The sequence below is a fragment of the Tenrec ecaudatus genome, chromosome 7 (assembly GCF_050624435.1).
Source record: "Tenrec ecaudatus isolate mTenEca1 chromosome 7, mTenEca1.hap1, whole genome shotgun sequence".
Lineage (NCBI taxonomy): Eukaryota > Metazoa > Chordata > Mammalia > Afrosoricida > Tenrecidae > Tenrec > Tenrec ecaudatus.
The window spans coordinates 85,077,279-85,103,630 of record NC_134536.1 but is presented as its reverse complement, the minus strand read 5'-3'; the positions used below and the strand labels follow the sequence as shown (position 1 = coordinate 85,103,630).

The window sequence follows — 26,352 nt, the reverse complement described above, 5'->3', positions numbered from 1 at the left end:
GGTCTCCAAACATGGCAGATGCCCTGTCACCATTATCCTTCTGCATGCACTCTGGTCCTTTATTTGCCTATGGGGCTGCGACCATGCAGGGGAAATGGCCTCCTGAGCACTGGCGTGGTGGGGACCTGCCAGGTCACCCTGTCAGTGCTGGTCAGAATCCTGGTGGACAGAGCTAGTCTCTCGCCTCTGCCGCCCACAGCCTAGGCCCCCAGTGACTTGTCTCACAGACCCCCACCCTCTCTATTCTCCAACATCCTTGCCTCCCCCAGAATTCCCTTCATGCCAGTGCTGTCCAACAGAACCATCCCAGAGGGCGGGAACATGCTACAGACCTGAACCGCCACGGCAGCAGCCACGGGTCACCGGTGGCTAGTGAGCACTTGAAATGGAGCTGGTGCAACTGAAGAACTGAGTTGGAGATTTTACTGGATTCTGATGAATGAAATGTATGTGCACACGTGTGACTGGAGGATACAACAACAGATCTAGCATGCACTTGGCCCCACTTCTTATCTGAGTCCCTGGTCGTCCACAAGGCCACTCGGGGCCCATGTTTGCCATGAGACTCAGTCGGTGGGACTCATTCTCTTCCTTCTCAGAAGCCCCGCATGCTAAACCCTTGATGTTTCCAAATGTTTGCTGTAGAATGAACTCCAGTTAAGTTTACCACTCACCCCTTTTTGAATTTGTCATTGATATTTTTATGTTATCTTCACTACTACCTGCACTCTCAGACCTGTGGAGCTCCTGAGTGGTGCAAATGCTTAAGCGCTCAGCTGCCGACTGAAGTCGATGGTTCAAATGCCCCCAGAGGCACATCAGCAGAAAGGCGTGGCAGTCCGCCTCTGAAACATCACAGCCACGGAAAACGCTCTGTGACGTGGTTCTACTCTGAAATGCAGGGGGGCATGAGGAGCTGAAATCGCCTGGATGACTACTCGCTAAACCAGTGGTTCTCAACCTGTGGGTCGAGACCCCTTTGGGGGTCAAATGACCCTTCCACAGGGGTTGCCCAATTCATAACCGTAGCAAAATGACAGTGATGAAGTAGGAACAAAAATAATTTTTTGGTTGGGGGGTCACCACAACATGAGGAGCTGTATGCATGCATCATGGCATTAGGAAGGTGGAGAACCACCAAGTTAAACATTCAGGGGTCTGATCATCTTTTATTCTTAATTTAGGAGCCGTGGTGGTGTAGTGGTTACACGTTGGTGCTAACCTCAAGGTCAGCGGTTCGAAACCACCATCCGCTGTGAGGGAGAAAGATGAGGTTTTCTCCTCCGGGAAAGAGTTGCGGTCTCAGAAAACCACAGGGGCAGTTTCACCCTGTCCTATAGGTTTGCTGGGAATCAGCATTGACTAGATGGCAGTGAGTGTTTGGGAGAGAGACGAACTACAAGGAGCTCTGGAATTACTGCCGGGAAAGCATCAGACTGCTGAATGCAAGCTGGCAGCTCAAACACACAAGTCACTCTCAGATTGACAGCCTCAGACACCCACATTGCCAGTGCTACTGTGTCCCATAGGGTCACAAGGAGTCAGAATCAGCTCGGTAGCAGTGGGCCTGCTTAGTAAAGTTCCCCCACAGGGATGACCTCAAATTTTTATTTCATGTATTACAACAGCACTGTAATGTGCATTAAGAATACAGATTTGACAAGGACTGCCAGAGGTAATTTATGCCGCGATATTGCAGGCACTAGCCCAGCTGAGAATTCAGGTCATTGAATGCCAGTGCTGGTCACAGGGCCTCCGGACTAGTGGCCCAGGAGTCATATTCATAGCAGACCTGGTGAGTCTATTCCTCAACTTGGATAATGGAGTGGTGAATCACGGGCCTGGGCCCAGGATCATTTGGGAGGCACTACACAGGCCTGTGAGAACAGAGGAACCAGGTCGGGGGCTGACCCAGAAGGAGCCAAGAAGCTGGGAAGAAAAAAAAGCAGAACTTCCCGAGGGGAACATTCTCCCCCCACTCCACCCCCACCCACCCCTCCCGAGCAGCCTTCAGATTCCAAGTGATGGGCTTCAAAGAAAGGGCCCCCTTCTGAAAAGGCATTTCATTTATATCACCTGAAATTCTATCACCTGGAGCTTCATTGAAGGTAACCTGCAGACACGATGACAGAGTCCAAGGCAATAGCCCCTCCACTTAGGGTAGATTGAACAAACCAGACTGCTGCCGCTGACCCTACCTGCACTAGAGGAAAGGGGGGTTCACCCGTGGGAACAAGGCAGAGATCATTCTACAGGGTGGGCATGGTGGGTAAGTGGACTGGGTGCCTGGGTGTGGGGAGGTACCCTGGTCATTGGAAAGGAGAAGAGTTCAGGGTGGCACTGGAGATGCATTGTCCCAGCAGGCAATGCTCCCTGCATCCTCGTGACCATAGGTTGCTGTTGTCAATTCTCAAGTCTCCAACCTTCTACCCAGCCCTGGACTCGCCCTACATGGAGAATCCCGGCAAGGAGCACTTGAGTTTGCTCCACAACAGCCTCATAGACAAAATTCACTGCCACCAAGTTGATTCCAACTCCCCAAGTCGCTGCCAACCATAGCGATCCTATAGCATGGAGTAGAACTGGTTTCTGAGACTGTAACTCTTTACGGGAGTAGAAAGCCTCAACTTTCTCCAGCAGAGCCACTGGTGGTTTCAAACTGTTGACCTTGCAGGTAGCCGCCAACATATAACCACCGCACCACCAGGGCTCCCAAGTCCTAGCTACCCTATAGAGTGTCTCTGGGGCTGTGAATCGACGTCTTTCCCTCTCTGAGCACTCCCCAGTGGGTTTGAAGTGCTGACCTTGTGGGCAGCAGTCCAGTGCTTATACAAGGGCCTTGTAAACCTACTGCTATCAAGTCAATTCTGCCTCATAGCAACCCTGTGGGACAGAGGAGAACTGCTCCCTGGGGTCTCCGAAGCAGTAAGTTTACAGGAGGGGATAGCTGGCTGGTGGGTTTAAAGTGCATGTAGCAGTCCAACACATAACATCATGCCATGAGGGAGCTTTCAGACCCTTGTTTTTAACAACAACAAAAAAATATCTCACTGACATTTAGTTGATATCAACTCATAGTGACTATGTATAGGGTTTCCCAGACTGTAAATATTTGTGGAAGCAGACAGCCTCAACTTCTTCCACTGAAGACCTGGTGGTTTTCAAACCCCAGACCTTCCAGGGCTTTTATGAGGCCAATGCTTGTCTAGACAGTGAAAGCACCAGCGAGCAGAACAGACCTGGGGGGCAAGTGGGTGCTGAGCAAGGGGGACAGGCAGAAGCACTGGACTGTGTCCCACGCGTGTACTGAACAACAGCTTCCAGATGTTCTCTCAGGAGAGAGACAGGACTTGGCGCACACAGCATGGGTGCCCAATATTCACTCAACCATCGAGTAGGTGAGTGAAGGGTATCCTCTGATCATGCAAAATCAAGCAGGTCAAATAATGTTCTGTCTAATTTCTATGCTTTTGTCCTTTCTAGGTAGGGACTTACTCCAGCTGTGTTGGGTCACAATTTTTTTTTTTAAAAATCCTCCTTTGGGTCTCATTTCTGGCCTCCTCCTCAGAATGCCCTTGAGTTTACCCTTCATTTCCCTTCCTCTCACAGCTGAACCCTGGGGTCTCTAAGGGTGCTGGTAACTGGGGAAGCTTGTGAGTGGGGTCGGCTTGAACGGGAAGGGATCGCTTATAAGTCAGTTCACACACAAGAACCGAAGAAGACAGGCTCAGAGAGGCATGAGGTACAGCACAGGACACAGCGTGCACAAAAAGCAAACCCCTGCTCAGGGTGGTCCGGGAGCTGCCGGGCTATCTAGTGAGGGGGGCACATTCCAAAGGTCCATGGCCAGCCATACCGCCCGGTTTTCCACACCCACTCCCAGGCAGAGCCTGGGAATCCCTAGGAAAACACTGACCAATAAATTAGGTTGAAGAATATGAAGGCAGCAGGAAAGATCAGCCGAGAGTATTTGTCGATGGCATGAGTGTTCTGGAAGATGCGAAGACCCAGCTGGCCCTTCAGCAGCCCCTTCTTCCTGGAAGAGGTGGAGCCATTGCCCAGGGCCAGGTGGACCACTATTCTGTCATGCCTTTCTTCTTTCACTATGTGGCTTCTGGTGTATCCAGCCAGGCTGTTGACCTCAGACTCACTGTAGCTCCCATCCAGCGTCATGGCTCTCGAGGGAAGCATCCCACACGTGCACGGGCACTGCAGCAGCAAACAAGGAGAGGCGTCAGGCAGGACACGGGCAAAGGCAGAGGAGGTGGTCTAGGCTGCGAGCCAAACCCTGTTGTTCTCAGAACCACAGAATGACAGAACCAGAAGGCTCTCCAGAGATGACTTAGACACAGTGGTTCCCAACCTCCCTCATGCCGCGACCCAGTCCCTCATGTGGTGGTGACCCCCAGTAATAAAATTATTTTCATGGCTACTTCATGACTGTCATTTTGCTACTGTTATGAATTAGGTGACCCCTGGGAAAGGGTTGTTTGACCCCCAAAGGTTCTACCCCCACAGGTTGAGAACTGGTGGCTTAGAGCAGCCTGGGGTGCCTATTGGAATTGCCCAGGTAGCTCTTTAAAGTGGCCGTGCCCCGGCTCCACTCTAGACTAACGAACTGAAAGCTCACAGGCAATCATAATGCGCAGCCACGGTTGAGAACCTCTGATCTAGTCCAAACCCCCTCAGCTGCAGAACCCAAGTCACAGACCCAAAGAGGCTTTACAATTCACCTGAGATCACACCTGATTGGGACTTTATTTTTATTTATTTATTTATTTATAATCATTTTATTGGGGGCTCTTACAGCTCTTATAACATTCCATACATCAATTGTATCAAACATATTTGTACCCTTGTTGCCATCATCATTTTATAAGCATTTACTTTCTATTTGAGTCCTTAGTATCAGCTCCTCTTTTTTTCCCTCCCTCCCACCCTCATGACCCTTTGATAAATTGTAAATTATTATTGTTTTCATATCTTATGCTGACCACTGTCTCCCTTCACCTATATTTCTGTTGTTCATCCCCCCTGAGGGGGGCGGGATTATACATCAATTGAGATTGGTTTCCCCCTTTCTCCTCCTTCTCCCCACACCTTCTCCCTACCCTCCTGGTAGCTCTACTCCTATTTCTGTTCCTGAGGGGTTCATCTGTCCTGGATTCTGTGAGTCGTGAGCTCTTCTCTGTACCAGGGTACAGGCTCCGGTCTAGCCAGAACTGGAAGGCAGGACTGGAATTCTGTGTGTTTCATCAGTACTATACTGCGCTCTAGTTGACTCATCCCTTCCTTGTGACCCTTATGTGAGGGGATGTCCTGTTGTCAACAGATGGACTTGGGGTCTCTGCTCTGATCCCCCTTGTTTTCAACAATATGTTTTGTTGTGGTTGTTGTTTTTGGTCTTCTGGTGCCTGTTACCTGATTCGTCAACACCTAATGATCACACAGGCTGGTGTGCTTCCTCCATGTGGGTTTGTTGCTTCTCTGTTAGAGGACTGATTGTTTAACTTCAAGCCTTTAAGACCCCAGACGCTATATCTTTTGATAGCTGGGCACCATCAGATTTCTTCACCACATTTGCTTGTGTACTCGCTTTGTCTTCAGCAATTGTGCCAGGAGGGTGAGCATCACAGAATGCCAGGTTGTTAGAACAAAGTACTCTTGAGTTGAGGGAGGGCTTGAACAGAGGTCCACAGTCCATCCACCTCCTCAATGTATTGCCATATAAACATATGTACATAGGCCAGTACCTCTATTTTTATGAATTCATATAGTTATATCTATGTATACTTATGTAATACTTCTATGCATAGCTTTGCTTCCTAGATCTTTCCTCTGTTTCCTTTACCTTCCTCCTGCCCCACCATCATGCATTCATATTTCTTTTGAGGAAAGATCTAGGAAGCAAAGCTATGCATAGAGGTATAACATAAGTGTACATTTATATAAATATATTAATTCATAAAAATAGAGGTATTGGCCTATGTACATATATTTATATGGCCGTACATTAGGACTTCCTTTCAGCTAGATTGCTGTTGCTCCAACCCCACCGGGATCTCTGCGTCCTCCTCGTCCTCCTTGTTGTTGCTTGTAATACTCTAGCTGTTCGCCTGTCTTTGGCATTGTTTGTTCACCACTCCTTTCCCCTGCCCCCATCTCCTCCCAGGTCCCTCTGGAAGCTTCGTCCTCTTGCTTTCTCATGCCTATCTTATGTATGTAGGGAAAACAAAAACAGAGAAAAGAAACGATTGAATAAAAAGAGAAAAACAAACAAATGAAAAACACTAGCAAAATCAAAAATGAAAAAGCATAGATAATTCCAGGTCTGCCCACTGACCTTTATGCCTGTCTCCCACCGGTCCTGGGAGTTCCAGGAACTGCCCCTCCTAGCCTGAAGTCTATTTCAGAGGGGGGCTCCTTTAAAATCACATCTTCTCATTAGGAGTGTGGGCTCCCTTTCTGTGCATATGAAGATAAAGAACTCGGCTCCCACCGAATCCTGTTGGGAAGCCACGTTTTTTTCATTCCTGCACAAAGGGTAGTCTCCCAACTGGAATCAGGAAAAAAAACAAAACCTACCTCCAAACTTACTGCCACAGAATCGATGCCAACTCATCGCGACCCTGTACACCCGGTAGAACTGCCCCCGGGTTTCTGAGACTGCAACTGTCTCAAGGAGTAGAAAGACCCCACTTTCTGCTGAGGAGTGGCTGGTGGTTTCAAACTGCTGGCCATGAGGATAGCAGCTCCTGCTCTGACATTTCCAAGAGTCACATTTAGGGGTGAAGGGTCATGACACCCACAGTGTATTCTTCAATAGTTTCAACTGCAACAACAAAAATAATAAAAACACGTCTATGGACAGAGAGCTCACGCATTCATGAGGAAATACTAACAGTGTCGGTTGCAGGTGGGGAACTCTGGGTGTTTCTTACTCTAGTCTGTCAGCTGTTTCTGCCAGTGGGACCCCGTCGGTAGCAGGGTGGCAGTCAGGGAGGATGCGGTTTCACTTGGCTCCTGCCCCACTCTGTGTCAACACAGAGGACTTCCTGCAGCTGCTGGCTGCTCTTGGCTGAAGGGGCGGGCGAGGCCCACTGGCCTTGAATGTGTTGTCCTCAGCCTGTTGACTTTAAAACCTCTCTGGCCTGGCTCTCCACCCTGCAGTGCCTCTGCTCTTTACCTGGGAAAGTGAACGAAATACAGGCACACCTTGGGGCTGTTTGGGGTTTGAGATCATAAAGCAAGCTACACAATATGTGTGGTTGCTTATTTTCCAGTGTGTGTAAAAGCCACACTTTAGTGGTGTAATCGCATTATGAAAAGGTTTGACTTGAGGTGAGAAATAGCTCAGAGACGAGGGGTGAGCACAAGATCTAGGGAAAAACAAACAAAACAAAAAGATGTAGGGACCCCACTATGAGACATGATGCCCCTCAGCGACCAAGGGCGATACAGGGGACAGCACCGGAGACACAGTGTGGGAACTGCACCTGACCTGATCCCACCACACCGAGGCAAAGCACTGGGGGAGTGCAGCGGAACAGCAGGGGAACGGAGTGGCAGGGTCCCCAGGGAATGCTGAAAGTGGACTTTGGGGCCAGGGCGTGGTGCCCCAACAGACTGGACTGGAGGGCGCTCCTGAGGGCCAGCAGACGATCCCTGAACTGACTACGGGCTTTTCTCTTGTGAAAAATAAATAAATAAAAAGATGTAGGGAAAACGCTTCTGGTAGATTAGCTCAAGGCCGGAGAGTTGTCATCGACTCCATGGCAGTGAGTTTGGTTTGGGGTTTGATCCCACATAGATAGTTCTTAAAAGAGTATGATTCTCTGGACCGTGGTAGTGGGGGCGGGGTGGGGCAGGCTTGAGGAACTAGAGGAATGATGTGTGTTTTGTCCGTGCTAGACTGCACCCTGGTTGCATCGTCCCTTCCTTGTAACCCTTCTGTGAGGGGAATGTCCACTTGTCTACAGATGGGCTTTGGGTCTCCACTCCAACCCCCCTCTTGCACATCCATATAATTGTTTGTTTTGGATTTTTTGATATCTGATACCTGATCCCGTTAACACTTCATGATCACACAAACTGGTGTGATTCTTCCATGTGAGCTTATTTGCTTCCCTTCTAGATGGCTGCTTGCTTAACCTCAAGCCATTAAGACCCCAGATGCTATATCTTTTGATAGCTGGGCACCATCCGCTCTCTTCACATTTGCTTATGCATCCACTTTGTCTTCACCAATAAAACACATCATTTCGCTAGTTCAGTGGTTCTCAACCTTCCTAATGCTGCGACCCTTTAGTACAGTTCCTTATGTTGTGGTGACCCCCAACCATAAAATTATTTTCATTGCTACTTCATAACTGTCATTTTGCTAGTGTTATGAATTGGGCGACCCCTGTGAAAGGGTCATTCAACACCCAAAGGGGTCTCGACCCACAGGTTGAGAACCGCTGCTCTAGTTCTTGACTGCTTCCTTTCCCCCCTCCTCCACCACCATGACCTAGTTCTACCTTACAAATCCGGTTAGACCGGAGAACACACATTGATACGGATAAGAGCTATCGACACATGGAATTCAGGACAGATAAACCCCTCAGGAGCAGTAGTGGGAGTAGTGATATCATGCTGGTAGGGGGATGGTGGGGACAGGTGGGGAAAAGGGGAGACAGGAGAAACCCATCACAAGGTTAGATACATAGCTCACCCCCAGGGGGACGAATAACAGAAAGATGGGTGAAGGGGAACAACAGACAGTGTTAGACATGAAATAACAACAATAGTATATAATTGATCAAGGATTCATGAGGATGGGAGGGAGGGGGAAAGGAGGAGCTGATATGCTCCTCGAGGAGACGTATTTTACTAGTTAGGCTAAATGATTTAAGGTGCTTTGGCGCGGTGCTTGAAGCGCTCTGCTGCTAACCAAAGGTCGGCTGTTCCAGCCCAGCAGCTGTCCTGGGGAGGAAGATGTCGCAGTCCGATTCCATAAAGAAGAGCAGGCTCGGCAACGCCTCGAGGCAGTCCTTCCCGGTCCTATGGGGTCGTTGTGAGTACTGTCTGGTTCTAAAAAGACTTCGGAGGAGATTTGAGGTTAAAGGTTTAAAGATTATATCAGAACAATACTTTCAGGAGTTCACCCGACCTTCATGAACCCAGGAAGTCTGAAACTCGTGACAATTTAAAAATTCCGTTCTACATTTTTCCTTCTGTTTCATCAGGATTCTTCTCAAATGTATTGCCATTGGGTCGATTCCAACTCATGGTGAGCCCATAGGGCAGAGGACACCTGCCCTTGTGGGTCCCAAGGCTGTAGATCTCCATAGGAGCAGCGAGCCTCACGTCTCTCCCTCAAATCACCTGGTGATTTTGAACGGCTGATCCTGGCAGTTAGCAGCCCAGCGAACAATCCATCAGGCCATCCAGGCTCCTAGGATTCTTCTCAGAATCGTTGCTCCAACGGCTCAGTAATGGCAGCCCAAGCACCATCCAGTTCTTCTGGTCCCGTGGCAAAAGAGGCAGTTGCTGCTGGCGGCAATTAGCCACACATGCACTCATGGCCACCTTCATGACTGCAGAGTAGCTCCTGTGAGGGGGGCAGAAGGGAGGCTTTGTCCCCCCTCGCTGTCTACCCACTCGCAACGAGGGCTTCTCAGGCTTTAACCGCACATTGGACAGCAGGGGCCTAAACTGTCGCCTTCTGTACGTCTGTCTTCACGTGGACAGGGAAGATACACGTAAGCCCAGTGACCTTTCCATGGATGATTTCCTTGTTGTCCTTCAGATTGTATCATAGGTACAACCACTGGCAAAGTCCAGAACCCATCGTCTGGTGCCAGGCTAATGAACTTCCTGAACACAAGTTCTGAGCAGGAAATGGATCAGAGCTTTGTATGAGATGCTTCTTGGACGACAGCCTTACTTTTTTTTCTTTCTTTTCAATAGCTCTATATGGGAAGCCAATGGATAATAAGTCAAAGCTTAAATATAACCTATATTTAAGATTAGATTAGATTTAAATATAGATGATATGTACAAAATATAAGCTAAAGGCATTTGACGGGATCAATGTACAAGCTCTGAACATATAAGTAGTATTCCAATGCTGATGTTAGCACACGTGACCCACCAGCCTCACGGTTGGCAGTTGAGCAAGCAGCCACAGGACCAGCAGAGAGCCTTTAGTTACCGATGGCTGCCCATCATTTCGAATTAAAATCGTAGGAGTGAGTTTTGTGCAAATATTTCTCCTCTTTGTACTTCACTTGCATTTTCTTGGCTTCAGAGTGGTTTCTGGGGGAGCTCTGGATTTGTTAAGCACCTTCTGCAGAGGGCTGCTTTAACTCCGCTCCACAGAAGGCGGCAGAGAAGGCCTTCATGGCCTTCCAGTGCTCAACGTTTCCTGGTCTTCTCCTTCACTCCAAGTTCTGCAGGATCCTAGTGTACTGGGTTTTTGCTTCCAGACTTCGGGAATTTTATTAATCATGGTTATGCTATCAAATTCTCGTTTTATTGAAGTGTAGAGAGTACAACCTAGATATTGCTTTAAAAAAAGTTTTAAATACAGTTTAAAAACTAGGTTCCAAAGCCATCTATTACCATTTTTAGAGACAAGGCAGAAATACCGAAAGGCCCAGAGTGGCCACTGAAAGCCTCTTTTTGAAAAGGCAGCATATGTAGCCACCTCACCCAAAAACACAAACTCACTGCCATCGAGTCTGTTCCGACTCATAGCGACCCCATCAGGACAGGGTAGAACTGCCACCTGTGGGTTTCTGAGACTGTCTCTTTACAGGAATGCAAAGCCTGGTCTTTCTACCTCAGAGTGGCTGGTGGTTCTAAACTGCTGAACTTTTGGTTAGCACAGTATACTAGTATACTATAGTCTATAGTGTAGTATACTAGTATAGTATCGTATCATACTACATAGTATTATCACTAGTCTAGTATCTCCAATGACCCCAAAGGCTAAAGTCTTAGGATTTTCACTGGTCTTGCGCATTGATAAACAAAGGAAGTTTTCTTTGGAAAATACTCCCCATCTCTGGTCTAGAGGCAATATTCCTCTACTCATCCACAGCCATGGGATCAATTCCACCTGATGAGGATCCAGTAGAGGAATAGAGCCCTGGGGGCAGAATGCTTACACACTGGGTGATCCACAATGCCGGCTGTTCGAAACCCCAAGCTTCCCTTTGGGAGGAAGACGGGGATGCTACTGCCTTAAAAGGGTTCTGGTCCTGAAAGCCCACCAGGAGAGTTCTCCCTTGTCCTATAGAGTCGCTATGGGTCCGAATCAACTTGAAGGCAGTGAGTTTATAGGGAGGAGTAGAATTGCTCCCTAGGGTTTCTGAAGCTATAGATCTTTACAAAGGCCTCATCTTTCTCCCTTGGAGCAACTAGGAGGTTTGAACTGATGCCCAATGTGTGCTATCAGGACTCCTTCGTGTTCAATCATAAGTGATATTTTGTGTCTGTCCAGAATCCTGTAATTTTCAAATAAAAAGAAACAACTCTCACGTGCACTTGTCAAACGCAAACAAACACTGTCGTCAAATCCACGCAGCCTCACGGGAACCCCGTCGGAGGACAAGGGAGAACTGCCCCTGTGGCTTCTGGGACTGCAGCTGCTTGGGAAGCAGAAAGCCCTGCCTTCTCCTGCGTGCAATTCTCGGTTGACCTTTAAGCACCCCGAAAGCAGAGCGGGGGAGTGTTCCGTTATCCCCTATTTGACACCTGGAGAAAGGGATGCTTGCCATGGGTGGCAGGGTTGGTTCTAGGAGCCCAAGACTCTGCTTTCTGGGGTCCTCGGAGTGGAAGCTAGCACCCGTTCCACAGCGAGATCCTGCTTCTTTTGCATAACCCCCTCTCTTTCCCGCATGCGTTCATGCTCTCCCTCTTTTCGAATCCAGTGGGCTGCGTGGGTGCAGACACCGAGACAGTCCAGTCCCTCACCTTCTCCCGCAGCTCGCGCTCCGTCCGCTCCTGCACGGTGGTCAGGTAGTTGACGGCCGCGTACTCCAGCACCGAGAGGAACACGAACACGAAGCTGACCCAGAGGTAGATGTCCACCGCCTTGATGTAGGAGACGCGGGGCATGGAGGCGTTCACCCCCGTGATGATGGTGGACATGGTCAGCACCGTGGTGATGCCTGCAATGTGGTGATGCCAGTCTCAGGTCAGTCACAGACCGCTCACACAGCTGCCATAACTCTCACTGTCCCTCTCTTCAATCTAAAGAGAAATGTCCCCCTCAGTGGGGAACAACAATCTGCTTCCTAACCAGGCCATTCTCTGTCACGAAGGCAGGCCTATTTTTCACCTGGACAACATGCTCCTAGTTTCCTTTCTTTTAAAGCCTCTCAAGATCCTGGATTCCTGTGATGAGGGGGGTCACAAAATTCTTTGGACAAAAACCTGCTCAGATATTGGTTCGTGGACCCACTCAGCTCGGCTGTGCTTCTCGGTGGTTGGCAGACATTAGACCGGCCAACGTTCCAAGTGCATAGAAGGGAACCATCATCCAGGATGCAATCTCATGGAGCGGACCAATCGGGAGAACAGGGAGTGTCCTTGGGAGGGTGGGCTGGCTCCCGAACACAGCCAGGTGTCGGGCAGCGCTCCCTCTCGCTCGGCGCTGCACCCCTCTCTCTTCCGGTAGCCTGCCTACCCACTGGGGGATGCCAGCCTGCAGAAGTCTCTCCTCTGAGCAGTATGATAAAGTCATTCAATGGGTGGAGAAAACAGAATGACTTATAGGGGAGCCACTGAGCAGAAACATTAGTGTGGAAAAAAGGGGACAGAATCTGTGTTTCTCCTTTCCTAAGCAAGAAGATCTTGTCTGCATATTGAGGAGCCAGAAGAGAGTAAGCCATAAGGGAGTTCTACTGGGCGTTTCAGTTCGTTTAAAAAAAAAGACGTTTCCCATCCGCTACATGACTGATATTTTGGAATTTTTTGCCAACAGACCTATGGATTTGGGATCCATAAACCAGATGTAGATTTATGATTTGTCTCCTCTAGGAAACCTAAACGAAGGCAGAATTGAAGGCAGTGACTACAGGATACTTCTAAGGGGGTTCCATAGCCTCTCCGATGGACACTTTACTCTTCCTTCACATAGCGACCAGCTGAAAAGGTAACACTTTTACCCAGTGAAACGCGGGCAGGCACCGCTCTGCGGTCAATCCAGAAGGACACCCAGGACAGCATGACCATCAGGGTGGCGGGGAAGTAGGTCTGGAGCAGGAAGAAGAAGATGTGGCGCCGCAGGGTGAAGTTAATGTACAGACGGTTGTACCAGCCTAGGACACAGGAAGAAGCCAGTTAGGCACCACCTGGGGGCGGAAGTGCAGCCACTTGGTTGAGGGCCCCTTCTTTAGCTTACATCGCTCTTCGCATCAGCAGCAAGTTCAACTGAACCACCGTTGGCTTACTACAATACCTGGGCTTTCCAAAATCTAAGCCCCCTCTCTCACTCATAAGTCAATTCTGATTCATCCCGTCCCTCTAACACAGAGTAGGGCTGCCCCGGGGGGTTCTGAGTCCTTAGGTCGTTCTGGGAGTAGAAAACCACATCTCTGTCCCACGGGCCTGCCCCTGTGCGTAGGGCTCTTGGCTGTAAATACATACTGGTGTGTTTATGAGCTCATTGGGCCTTAGCTAACCTCACAGCATCCCTGGAAAGGATACAAGGAGGAAGATGTGTCCATTTGTTTGTTTAGTTGGTGTTTTTTATTTGCAAATACCAGCCATGTTCCCCCAAGTGACTCAGGAGCTTAAGAAGTTGGAGGGGATCCATTCTATTGTTGGTATCACCACTGAGGCAGGAGCCAGGGGACCGGGCCCCATGACTGTGAGATTAGTGAGCTCATTTAATTTCCATGCTCACCCAAGAAGAAATAAGCTGTTGGTTTGCTTTTAAAATTCAAGATGAGTTCTGCTTCTGACTTGAGTCACCATGTGATCAGTCCTCAAGAAAAATGAAAAACGAGGCTGTAGAAGTCATGGGTTTCCCTGGGGGCGGAGGACTGGTCCTCTCAAGTTGACTGCACACTAGAACACCTGGGAGCCGTGATCGCTCTCCAACTCTCCCAAGCCCTGGTCCTCTGCCTGAGAGGTACTGATTTAACTGGTTCAGAGCAGAGACCTAGGCCCAGGGTCTCTCTAGTGTTCTGCCCGAGCTGAAACACTGATGTAGACCGAGACTGTTCAGGTGCGATCCCCGGACCAGCTAGACCAGCAGCAAGAGCACCACTTAGGACCCTGTTTTGTGGGGCTGATCCCAGACCTGCTGCATCAGGAGCTCTGGGGTGGGGCCCAGCACTCTGTGTGCACCCTACCTAGGGACTTGTGAAAACACAGATGGACGGGCTCCATCCTCAGAGTGCCCAGGGAAACTTGCCTGGACACCACACTTGGAGAATCACTGGTCTTTGGACATTGCTATATGGGCACACATAGGAGTGTGTTGACCCTGCAGGTTCCTGGCCTCCCCAACTGGTGATTCTGATTCAGTGACTGGACAATGGGGCCTAGAAAGATACTGGGCAAACAGACTCTCCTGTGGGCTGGCGGCGCTCGGGCTGCACCTGGAGAAACATTGCAGCACGAACAAAGCCATGTGGCTGGAGTGAGGTTAGGCTGAGTCCGGAAGACAAGGTTAGGCCAACTGGAAAAGACCAGAACCATAAGGTGACTCCAGAAAGCTGGGTACGCGGCTACTGTACTGGTTCCTGGGCTGTGGAAGTGAGATGGGTGCTCCCTATGGAGTGCATAACTAGAAGGTGATCCTCTAAGAAGGTAGAGATTACTGATTATTTATTCATTGCCTGGCCTTGTCTAATCAGGTCAAAAGCTAGAGCCAAACCCATGGCTGTCAGGTAAATTCTGACTCATCATCACCCTTCAGGACAGAGGAGAACTGCCCCGTGGGGTTTTGAAAGCTATAAACTTCAGGGAAACAGATTGCACATCTTTCTCCCACGTAGCGGTTGACAGTTGGAACCACGAGCCTTTCCCTTCACTGCCAAGCACTTCACCACTGGGCCAGCTGGGCTCCTGCTAACCGGGGCGGCTCACTCCGCTGACCCTTGTTGTTTGCCCCAATCAAGTTGGCATTCATGAAAGAAATCACCAGGTTCCTCCCTTGGGTTTGCACAGCGTCTTTCTGGAAGGACCGAGACCCGCCTGTAGTCCGTTAGGCATTATTCCATTAATGTTTCCTTCTGCTTCTGCCGAAGAAAACCAGGTGAGACCTGTCTTGGCCACTGAGGGCCCTTAGGAATGCTCTGTGCTCCAAAGAGAGAGTGGTGCGATGGTGGCCAGGGGAGGGGCTGGCAGAGTTCGCATGTGTGGTCCAGAGTCAGCAATGAAAAGGGGACGACGCCTCTTACTTTGGACCGCAGAGAGGCTTGCATGCGGAAGGAAGCCAGCCAACCAAAGAAACACACACTGTCCTAATGTAGAAGGGGTTAAGTGTTGCAGGCCATTAAGACTCAGCCTTGAAACGGCTGAGCATTCTCATGACCTATGTGTCAGTGTTGCTGATTTCTTCTGTGACTTAACGTTTTGAACAGACAGACGGTCAAGGACAAGAAAGGATGCAAGGTCTGGAAGAACAGCTTGTTTCCTTTTCTCAAGGATGTCTGGCTTGGCAGAGATAGAGTTGCTATGTGTATCAAATGTGCTTGCTTAACAATGAGATAATTAACCCTGGGTTGTTTCTGCATGGATAGAAGGAGTGTATAGAATAAACTCCAGGCTTCAGTATTCACTGTTGCCCTCCCAATACTTTCTGTCTCTCTTTTTTCCTTAATCCTCACGCCGCCTTTTAGGACTGTCTGACACGTTGGCTGGCTCCGACAGTTAAAAGAGTCTGCCGGGTCACTTACCAGCTACACGACTTCATAAGCTAAACTCACTGTCTCTCAACCTCAGGTTTTGCATCTGTAAACGAGGGCCAATAAGATCTACACCCTGCGCCTGCTGGGTAGAAATCTGTTGACTGGCACAGTCACTAGAATAGTGCCCAGCACATAGTAAAAGTTATATGGAAAACTCTTCACAGTGACTTCAGAAAGATGGACGATTTGATGTTGCTAACAACAGCTGGGCGTCCGTAGGGACCTCTCTAGGTGGTCCAGACAGTTCGTGCACTTGGCGGCTAGCGGAAAGACTGGAGGCTCAAGGGTCCCAACAGGCATCCCAGAAGAAAATCCCAGAGAGCTACTTCTGACATGTCAGCCGTGGGAAACTGGGCGGAGTGCAGACCGACTGCCACACAGGAAAGCACGGGTCCGAGCTGCCCAAACGGCAGTGGGGAGAGTCGACAAGGAAAGGCGAGTGTGAGCTCAAGTGAGAGAGAAGAGAGATGGGGTGAGCCCGGTGAACAGACGCTGATGCAGGCCTGGGGCGGCCCAACACCTGCACCACTGTGCCTGGGGCTCGCTCTTTTCAAGAGAACTCGATATTGTCAGGGAGACAAGGAATCTGGGAGATGATGCCCACGCAGGGGCAGCTTTGGTCATGAAAGCTGCCAGGGAAGGGCCTGGGCTTCACGGTGCCGGACAAGGGAAGCCGGAGGTTGTGCGGGGCTCCACAGCCACCACAGACCCGATAGAGAGATTAGAACGACCCCGGCAAATGGGTCCTCTCAAAGCTTCCAGCCTGGCCCAGAGTCGCCCGAGAGCTTCCGCTATGCCCTCACAATGCAGCCAGTCAGAGACGCCTGTTACCTTGGAAACCAATCCATCCCATCTTGCTCAAGAGGTCAACTTGATCTCACCGGAGCAGCATGAAAAGCTCGGCCGCTTTTGCAAAATCACACGATTAAAGCAAAGCATCTGGAAGGAGGTTTGCAAAGTGCGAGGGGTGATTACCTGGTGGGGGGGGGGGAGACTAGCAACTTCACTCCTTACTTGGTGCCTTTAAACATTTATGTCTTTAAGGACTTTGCATTGTTTCAATAATGGCCCCTTCTTTTCACTGGGAGGCTGGAGAGGACTTCGAATGTGGTTTCTTTCCCATTTGAAAGAAACCAAGGGGAAGGCTCGCTACCGGTGCTGCTGTAGAAGGCCAGCCTGGAAGTGGTGTGGAACTTCTGAATCAGAAACTGCGATAGAGAGATCTTCTCGTCCGTCTTCAGCGACTGGTCCCCGTTCTTCCAGTACAGCATCAGGTCTTCATCCGTGTATGCATCTGGGCGGGGGGGGACAAAAACAAATCATTTGGCTCTGGAACACCTGAGGCAGGACAAAGTAACCGAGAAGTCGTATGGCGGTCAACAGTTCTGTATTCTGGCGTGGTCAGCATTTAGCTCGTGGCCATGAACACGCAAAGGTCAGAGAGGGGAGGGGAGGGGAGGGTTGTGGAGATAAACATGGATACTTACAGCTCTCCAGCTCCAAGGAGCAGGTCTGTGAGTCCAGGGGGAAGTGGCTGAAGTCCATGTTGCACATGGCAGAGACGGTGATCCTAGACAACCCAAACACGCATGTTGGCTTGTGTCAGGAGCACATAGCACACAGCCAGGAGTAGCCATTTTCTCACGTCTACTTCAGAAGTTTGGAAGCAGGTATCTAGGCTATGGAGCCTTCCTTTTTTGGCTTCCCTTGTCTGTAGCAGCTGCTTTTGGTGGTTTGCCCTGATGTCCTACAGCAGGCCTGGGCACCCCCTCCTCCAGCAACTCTGGCCCATGAGCCAATGAGACCCATTGATGCCTGGGAGGATTTAGACTCACCCTGACCCTCACCCTCTACCCAAGGCCAGTGACAACAATTCACTGCCATCAAGTCATTTCCGACATGTAGTGACTTTATTTGGACAGAGACGGACTGCTCCTGATGGTTTCCAAGGTGGTAAATCTTTTTTTTTTTTTTAACATTTTATTAGGGGCTGGTGGTAAATCTTTACAGGAGCAAAACACCTCATCTTTCTCTGCAGAATAGCTAGTGGATTTGAACTGCTGTCCTTGGAGTTAGAACCACATCTGGTAACCCACTATGCCACCAGGGCCTCTTCAAAGGCCAGAAGTGTCTGTAATTAGTGTTTGATTTTGAGAAGCCTGCAAGTAGACCAGGAAGATGTAGAGAAGACCGGGTCAAGTTCAGCCATTGAGCTGCAGCAATAATGCAGTGCTGTTTAGTCCCTATTGCCTGGCAAGGCAGAGAGTGGGTACGCATGATCTCTCTTGAGGGCCCACGGAAGGCCATTGCCTCCATCAGCATATCCAGAGCTGACCACGTACTCAGGCATCAAACTCAAGCTTTAGTTCCCCAGTGACGGAGAAGAACCCACCTACTGAAGCTGGCATCAGAAGATTCCAATCTTTCCATGTGGCCCACAGACCAGTCCAAAGGACTAACTCTCCAGGGCAGAGGGACTACCCGCACCTGCTTCAGGGGCGTCGGACACAGGAACAGTGATTCCCCAGACAGGTACCTCATGCTGTACAGCACGTGGCCGTCTGGGAACACCCTCAGCATGATGTTGTCCGTGGTGGTGTCGTGGGTGAAGGACCTTTTGGAGTGAACGAAGAAGATGTCGGGGACCCAGATCTTCTTTATCAGCCGGCCATCAAAGGTCATGCTCTTGTTGCTGGTGCTGGGGAAGGCCAGTCTCTCGTCCCTCCAGTAATGCCGCAGGTACAGGGTCATGGTGAAGTCCTAAGGAGCCACGGCGAGATGAAAGAGAGAGCGCTTAGAGAGACTCCCCTGTTAGAATCTACCACGTGGATGGGGTGAAGCCTCAGCCCCCATAGCCAGAGGCGACGGTTCTGAAGCCGTGACAGAGGTGTTGCTGTCATCAGAGAAGAATCTGTGTTGCCGTCTATCAGGAGGCTGAGCAATCCGCCCTGGAAGCTTTGATAAAGATCACTGCAGCTGTCCACAGTCTGGCCTGGTAGCTAGTATGGTAGGATTTACCCACAAACCTTACTCTTACTCATCTAAGCCTCTCGGACAGTTTATTCTGTACCTCCCTGGATAAACATCTGCTCTCGGCTCAGTGAACTTCATTCCAACAGGCTGAGTTGTCACACGCTCCTCCTAAGAGGGTTCGGCCATTAGACCGGAAGATCACGGAAGGCAGGACTGTGTCTGTCCCACCACGGGGTCCCCATCCCTAGTTCAGGGCCTGGCCAGGTACAGAGTCAGTGCTCATTAAATGTCAGCAGGATGGAGGGATGGAGGGATGAGTGGATGGGTGGACTGAGGCAAAAGCTTATCACCCAGAAAGCATATCGATTCCTTTCACCAAGAGTTTAGCACTCTTGCCATGACCAGAGAGAAGAGACCAGGTGCAAATGGTAAAAAGGTGCCTGAAAACTCCTCTGGTGGGAGCTGGTGAGGGAAGGATAGAATGAGTGTGTGATGATGGTGGGCCCGAGGGAGCCCCTGGAGAGAGGAGAGGATAGACACGGAGATCCTGCCACGTGACTGTCAGACGCTGGCCTGTCCTGGCTCCAGTGCATCAGCCAGGGCCATGAACTCCCCCACCGCACACAGGGGAAGGGCCATTCTCTGGTTTTGGCGAATGCCTTCCCAGCATCTTAGAACCTCCATCTCATGCTACCTCTGGAATGGGTTAATATGAACCTAGTCTTTTTGTAATAATGATTCTGTGCGATCCTTCCTGCGTCACTCAATAGCTTCCCCCATCGCCCTCACTCACTGCCATTGAGTTGATTCTGACTCAGGGCAAGCGTGTCGGACAGAGTAGAACCGCCCCTGAGGGTTCCCGAGACGACAATCTCGACAGGAGGTGGAAGCCTGTCCCATCTTTCTCCCAAGAGGTGGCTGATGGGCTCAACCTTCTGGCTTTGACAGTAGCAGCCCAAAGCAGACCATTACGCCCTCCATCAGGGTTCCCATTCCCCCAGAGAATCCTGCAGTAGTACAACTCGAGGCTTGAATTTTGAGAAATGTATCTTCCCTCTTGGCTTTCTAACTCCTGTTCAAAACGCAGCAGTACTCGGACCCTCATGCCCAGAGATTCTGAGTCAGGAGGTCTGGAGTGGCAGGTAGCAATCTGCAAGTCAAAACTCCCCAAGTCATTTTTGCCCATGAAGTTCAAGAACCCCAGCTCTAGATTGGACATTTCTGGGGCCAGCTTCCAAGCCCTATCAGTATCACCTCCTGCTCCTGCTGCCCATCCTGCGTGCACAAGGCCGCCCAGCCCCCAAGCTCCCACGGGAGCTGCTCCTTGGAGGCTGCCCTGCCGGGGCTCAACTTACCATGTCCACCTCGGAGATGCTGTCCAGGCTCTCCACCTGCACGTCCACGCCCACGGGGACGGCAGGGCCTGCAAAGAGCAAGAGACCTGGTGAGTCTACATCTGTATGTGCCATTAACCTGGGAGGTCGCCCCAGGCCCTGTCTCCAGCCGAGAGACCACCCAGGGGTATAGAAAGTAGTAATCCAGCTCACGCATACATCCATGAAGCATGTACTGAAATATCGGTCCACATCTAGAAATGGCAAAGAAGGCAGATAAGAAAGTTTAGGGACCGAAACTGTTAGGAACTGACGAGAAACGCTTTGTAGCATTCAGAACCCCTGCGTCCTTCCTGCTCAGGCCCGGGCTCATGAATACCTGAGCTGGACGACCATTTGCTGTCCCTCAGGGATGTCGCTGGCCACTTTCTGTACCTCCGCCTGCAGGGTAGGAAAGCAGTGGGCAGTGTTTGTGGTGGTACAAGGGGTGAATGTGCTCAGTTGCTAAGTGAAAGGCTGGAGGTTTAGTCCACCCAGAGATGCCTCAGACAACAGGCCTAGCAAGCTATTTAAAAAAACAGAACAAACAACCAAAGAAAAAAGTCATTGAAAATGCTACCAAACACACCTGGGATCACCATGTCTCAGAATCGTGCCATGGCTCCCGCTGTGAGTGGCAGAGTGGAGACCCGGCTAGAGACCTTTGTGTTGATGTGGCAGAATGAGGCTTCAGCACGGCTAGCCTGGGGTTGGGACAGCTGCATGTCCAGATCTGGATTCCTTGTGTCATGCAAACGATCTACAGAGTCCCCAGAGCAGCGCGTAAGACCCACCCTCCAGAAGCCTTCCCTGACCTGTGAGACCAGAGCTTCCTAAGACCACCCGGGTAAGAGATGTTTAAATCCCTGCATGGCAGAGTTGGTGAGGACCACCGTTCTCAGATATGTGACTCAGAAGCAGGCACTCCATTTCATCTAGCTCATTGCAAGATTTCTAGGACGGCGCTTACCCGTGAGTTCCTGGTCTGTGTCTAGAGCCGGTTCTGGTGATGCTGGGATGTCGCTTTGTGAGAATGGATGGAGCACTACCCTTGTGACGTGTGCAGTTTGAGGCGATGCTTTGGAGTATGTTTTATATACACCTCAGAGTGGAGAAATCAACACCTGTGTCTGCCAAGCATATTAATAAATGCTATTATTCAGTCACAGCCAAAAATGTTTCTAGAAAGAATTGGCCAGTGGGCTGGGTCTTCTGGGAAGACATGTTGCTAGAAAGCCAGTCGCTGGGTCTTCTAACCAGGGACTACAGGAGGATGATCTGACCCACACTGATCTGAGCAGGAAAACCTTAGTGTGACAGCAGGAGTCAGGTCTTGGGAAATGTGGGAAAACTGAAAGGGATTCAGACATTGGCCTGGGCCAAGGCAGGGGGATCAGAGAGCCCACCCTGAGTAGGAACTGGAAGACTAAATCCTAATTATACCGACTCCTCTCAGACCTCCCCTAGAGGCTTTGCTGATACTCGAAATCCCACCATTCAAGATTTGGGGTTTGGGATGAAACCAAGAGAATGGAATGATTTTATTTATTGTTGGTGGGATTTCGTGATTAGCAAGTAAGTACCGTGTCTTCTTTCTTTCTTTCTCACAGATCCATCTGGTTCTAATAGATCTTTGTATCTGCCTGATGGTGTAGGTCAATGGCCATGAGAACACTGCTCTCACAGTCAGACCCTCTTCTTAGTCCAGGCTCCAGGAGTGTGTTAAAAACGCCACACCAGCCGGGGCTGCAGAAAAGAGCCCTGCGTTACCTTGAGGTGATGGACAGGGAGCCAGTGAGTCTGAGATATTAAAGGGCTGTCAGCTCCAGCACTTCACCCGGGCAGCCATGCTGTTCACTGTCCCGCCTGTCCCTGCCTCCTGCGGCCCCTCTCTCCAATGGCCGAGACTCACCACCACAAGCAGTTTCAAGAGTGAAAGAGAAGAAACAATATAACAAAGCTTGGACCCACTTCCCAGTGGCCTGGTTTTCAAATAATGTGCCCAGTGTCTGAGCAGGAGCTGGTTTGGGCTAAAGACGTTTTCTAGATAAAATCTATCAGCTTGCTTGGTGTCTGTTACTGGGTCTCTGTCAACAGCACTGGGTGTCCTTCTACGGAGACATCTCTAATGACAAGACTCAAGACTCACTCCCTGAGCCATTGCCTGAGCCATTGCCTCCGGGGGAGGGAAGGTCAAATTCTCCGGTGACCTGGCTGCTGGAGGCAAACAAGCTGTGTACGGAAATGCTCCAGAGCTGCACTCTGGGGGCTCCCGCTTCTTCAAACAGACCAGGGGCCCTGACCTTCTTGGCTTTAGTTGAAAAGGAGCTGGCCCATCCCATAGCCGTAAGTGAGGACACGGATGGTTCAGTGGGAGGATGTTTGTCTGCCTTTCATACCAGAGTCCCGAGTTCAATTCCCAGCCAATAGTGCTCCTCATGTGCAGGCACCACCGCTGTCGGTGGACATTGGTGTGTTTTGGCTCCAGGGCTGGGCATTGCCGTCTTGCATTCTGCTGTGGCCCATTCCACAGCAGTTAACAGCAACTTCCCAAAGCTCGGGCTGGTCTGAGCCTGCCATTTTGTGGTGTCTACCAGCTGGTTTAAGGAGAGATGCTCCCAAATGTCCATCAAATTCTCATCTTCTGAATGGATCTGAATCCTAAAAGGTGTGAGCGGGAAACACTTTTAACAAATTAGGCTTATCAAAAAAAAATAAAAACAAAACAAAAAAAAAACAACAAATTAGGCTTATCTTGGCTTGGTTCACAATTTGGTCCCATAACATGACTTCAAGAGAAGGAAGCTGCCGAGTCAACCAGGAGTCCTGGGTGGGATTTCAGGCAGCTCAGCCAATGACGTGACCAATTCAAGGCAGCCTAAAGGGAAAACATGTTTAACCAAGGGCACTTGTGGTAGTTCCATAATCTGGTGTCAATTTGAGGATTAAGAGTGTATGGGTGGAGTCTAGTCTGTCCATCTTGATATAGCCAATGAGGCTTCTGTGTGGGTGGACATGGCCTTCTCCTGGGAGAATTTCCTGAGGATTCTGGGAACTCTGGTATTTCCTCCTTGGAGGCGGGAGGCTCTCTCTCTCTCCTCACTCCTTTGAGACTCTCTACTGACAAGACCCAAGACTCACTCCCTGAGAGACTCACACATGGCACTACGCTGATAGACCCTGTGCCCTGGGAACTAGGAAAGCCACATGCAGACCCTGCCAACACTAAGATGTTTACAACATCATGGGATCCACAAGACTTTGCACCCAGTGGCCTGTGATCTTCCTGAATTCAGCCTCATTGCATGTGGTCCATGGGTCTGAAGAGGACTTTGTAGATTGGTATTGGACACATGGGCTAATAATAGACTTATGGACCTGATCTACACTGGACTGGGATGTTTTCTCAATATTCAATTGCTCTTGTATGTAAACCTCTTTATCACACACATATAAGTGCCCCTGGATTTGTTTCTCTAGTCTACCCAGACTAACATAGAGTTTCTTGGTCATAGAGAAGAATATAGCACACATTTCTCCTCATACAGTCCTGCAAAGCATCCATTGGGCATTTATTGTATTTTATATATACATCTATGTCATTTCTTTCTCCACCAACTCTTTGAAAAGCAGAGACATTCTTAGACAAACTAAATTGGAAAGAATTAACAGATGTCAGGGGCTTAGGTGGAGAGCAAAGGTTTTGAGAATGATGAGGGAAATGAATGTACAAATGTGCTTTACACAATTGATGTATGTATGGATTGTGATAAGAGTTGTATGAGCCCCTAATAAAATGATTTAAAAAATAAAATAAAATGTATTTAAACATGAAAATAAATAAATAGAATGGAAAGCATTTGCCTGCAGGCATCTTCCCCTAAAGGAAGGTGAGGTTCCAGCAGCAGGAACATGATCCTGGAAGGCAAGTCAGAGACAGAAGAGCGACAAGAATAATGGGTGCCTGCCTCTAAGAGAACATGGACTATGTAAAGCAATGTTAATAATGTATTGCAAGGCCGGAAAAAAACCCCACACAGAACTACAGCACACAATAAAGACAACCCTTAAGGAGGGATGACTCTAGTTGACTGCTTGGTTCATTCACTGAAACTTGGACAGATAGGAGCCATTAGACCAAGCATCGGGCGGATGGAGGTGAGTTTGGCACAGTTTCTTTCTCCAGGAGCTTAAAATGTCTTAATCCTGGTCCCCTCCCACTGCTTTAAGAGAGCCAAATACCATCCTTGGTGGGGTGTCAGGAGCATCCACCAGATACTATGGGAGTGCTCAGGAAGGCTCCGTTCGGTCTACCCGAAACCTTAGGGAAACGGTCACAAGAGACCGCTTTTGATGAACGCTGAGGGCAGGCATTGGAGCAAGTGGCAGCCAAGGGACAGCAGGCGAGTCGGGAGCACTCATTACTTTCCACAGGTAGCGAGGAGAGGGCATTTGGGGAGATGGGAGCAGCATAGGTAAATAAGCATAGCAAGGTGGCTAATTAACCCATGCCTCTCAGATGTGGAAAAATACAGACGCAGATCTTTCTGGCAAGCCCTTGTGCTTTCTAGGTGTGTGTGGGGGTGGGGGGGGATAATAACCAACCAGCAGCAGCTCTGTCTTGCCGGCTTTCAGGGACCGGGTGACAGAGAGCTCCTTATACCCATGCTGGCCGATCTCACCGAGCACTCAGTCTGAGCTAGGAACTGAGGGAATGAGCAGAGCCTGCTGGACTTTTGGCAGATCCCTGGTCCTGGCATTTGGCCTCCAGTAGCAAGATCTCCTACATCATGGCCCCTGGGTCCCCAAGCCTATGGTGCTCTGGTGGCCCCCTCAGCATTCCGCACCCAGGCACTGAGCCTGCTTACACTTCCTCTCAGGCCTCGTCTGACCAACTGCTCCCTGTATCATGACTGAATCACCCCCAAAAAACTCACTCTCAGTGTGGAAGCACCCCCACCCTCCTCTTTGTGCCACACCCAGCAGGTGGGCCACCCATGTCCACGAGGTTCTTGGACTCCCTCACACCTGTCTGTGTACTTCTACTGAGGTCACACACCCAACACGGAGAGTGAGGAATTGATTTCTTCTAGCTGCCAGTCGTTGGGTGGAAGGATGGGCTTTCTGTGTCCCCTACCTGTCTGACAGGGACTCTTGTTCATGTCCCCAAGGGGACGACGTCCCACACGTCTACTTTTGTCAGAAGTGTCATCCTATCTTCACAATGAAGAATCTCTCTGGACAAAGTTGACACAGTGTTGACCTGAGAACCTAGGTAACTTGGACTCCCAAACGCCAGACTCACAGCCATTGATTGGAACCCCTCCCGCCCATAGAAGGCAGGGTAGAACTGCCCCAAGACTGAAACTCTTTACAGGAGCAGAAAACCCGTCCTTTTCCCATAGAGCAACTGTTGGTTTTGAACTAGTGACCTTGCGGATCGGAGCCCAATGTGTAACTACTTCACCACCAAGGCTCCTTATAATTATACAGTGTGGCTTTAATTTTATTTTTCAAATTCCCAATGAACTTGAGCTTCTTATACTTGCAGTTCCAGGGCTTCCTCTTCTGAGAAGTACCTGTTGATAGTCTTTGCCAAGGAGCCCGGTAGCACCAGAGTTCAGTACTCAGCTATTAATGGAAAGGTTGGACGTTCAAACCCACCCGGTGGCTCCACAGGAAAAAGACCTGGGTATCTGCTTCTGTAAGGAGCCCTGGAGGTGTCGTGGGTATGTGTTGGGCAGCTAATTGCAAGGTCAGCAGCTCTAAACCACCAGCCCCTCCACCGCAGAAAGCCGAGGCTTTTACTCCCATAAAGAGTGACAGTCTCAGAAACTCACAGGTGCGGCTCTGCCCTGCCCACAGGGTGACTCTACATGGGCATCCACTCGGTGGCAGGGCGTGTTTGTATGAGATCTGCTCTGCAAAGGTTATAGTCAAGAAGGCCCTCTGGGGCAGCTCTTCTTTGTCCCAGAGGGCGACTATGACAGGACTCGGCTCGCTGGCTCCCACCAGTTCTTTGCCCTGGAGTTCATTTCTCCTAGATTGGCAGGAGCCCTTCCTTTATTGAAATACGTCTGTCTGGGAGGCGTCAT

At 49.9% G+C, this 26,352-nt stretch overlaps 1 protein-coding gene across 1 annotated transcript in view; it reads right to left on the bottom strand.

Moving 5' to 3' along the window:
- Window positions 1-3,900: 3,900 nt before the first annotated feature.
- The window catches only part of GABRR2 (gamma-aminobutyric acid type A receptor subunit rho2), a 43,552-nt gene continuing 21,100 nt past the window's right edge, over window positions 3,901-26,352 (bottom strand). The window contains exons 3-9 of the mRNA XM_075554022.1: window positions 20,240-20,307; window positions 18,448-18,671; window positions 17,399-17,481; window positions 17,065-17,205; window positions 13,158-13,310; window positions 11,962-12,158; window positions 3,901-4,209 (exon numbers count right to left, since the gene is read on the bottom strand). Of these exons, the coding sequence (XP_075410137.1) occupies window positions 3,901-4,209; window positions 11,962-12,158; window positions 13,158-13,310; window positions 17,065-17,205; window positions 17,399-17,481; window positions 18,448-18,671; window positions 20,240-20,307 (1,175 nt within the window). The remainder of the gene's footprint in view (window positions 4,210-11,961; window positions 12,159-13,157; window positions 13,311-17,064; window positions 17,206-17,398; window positions 17,482-18,447; window positions 18,672-20,239; window positions 20,308-26,352) is intronic.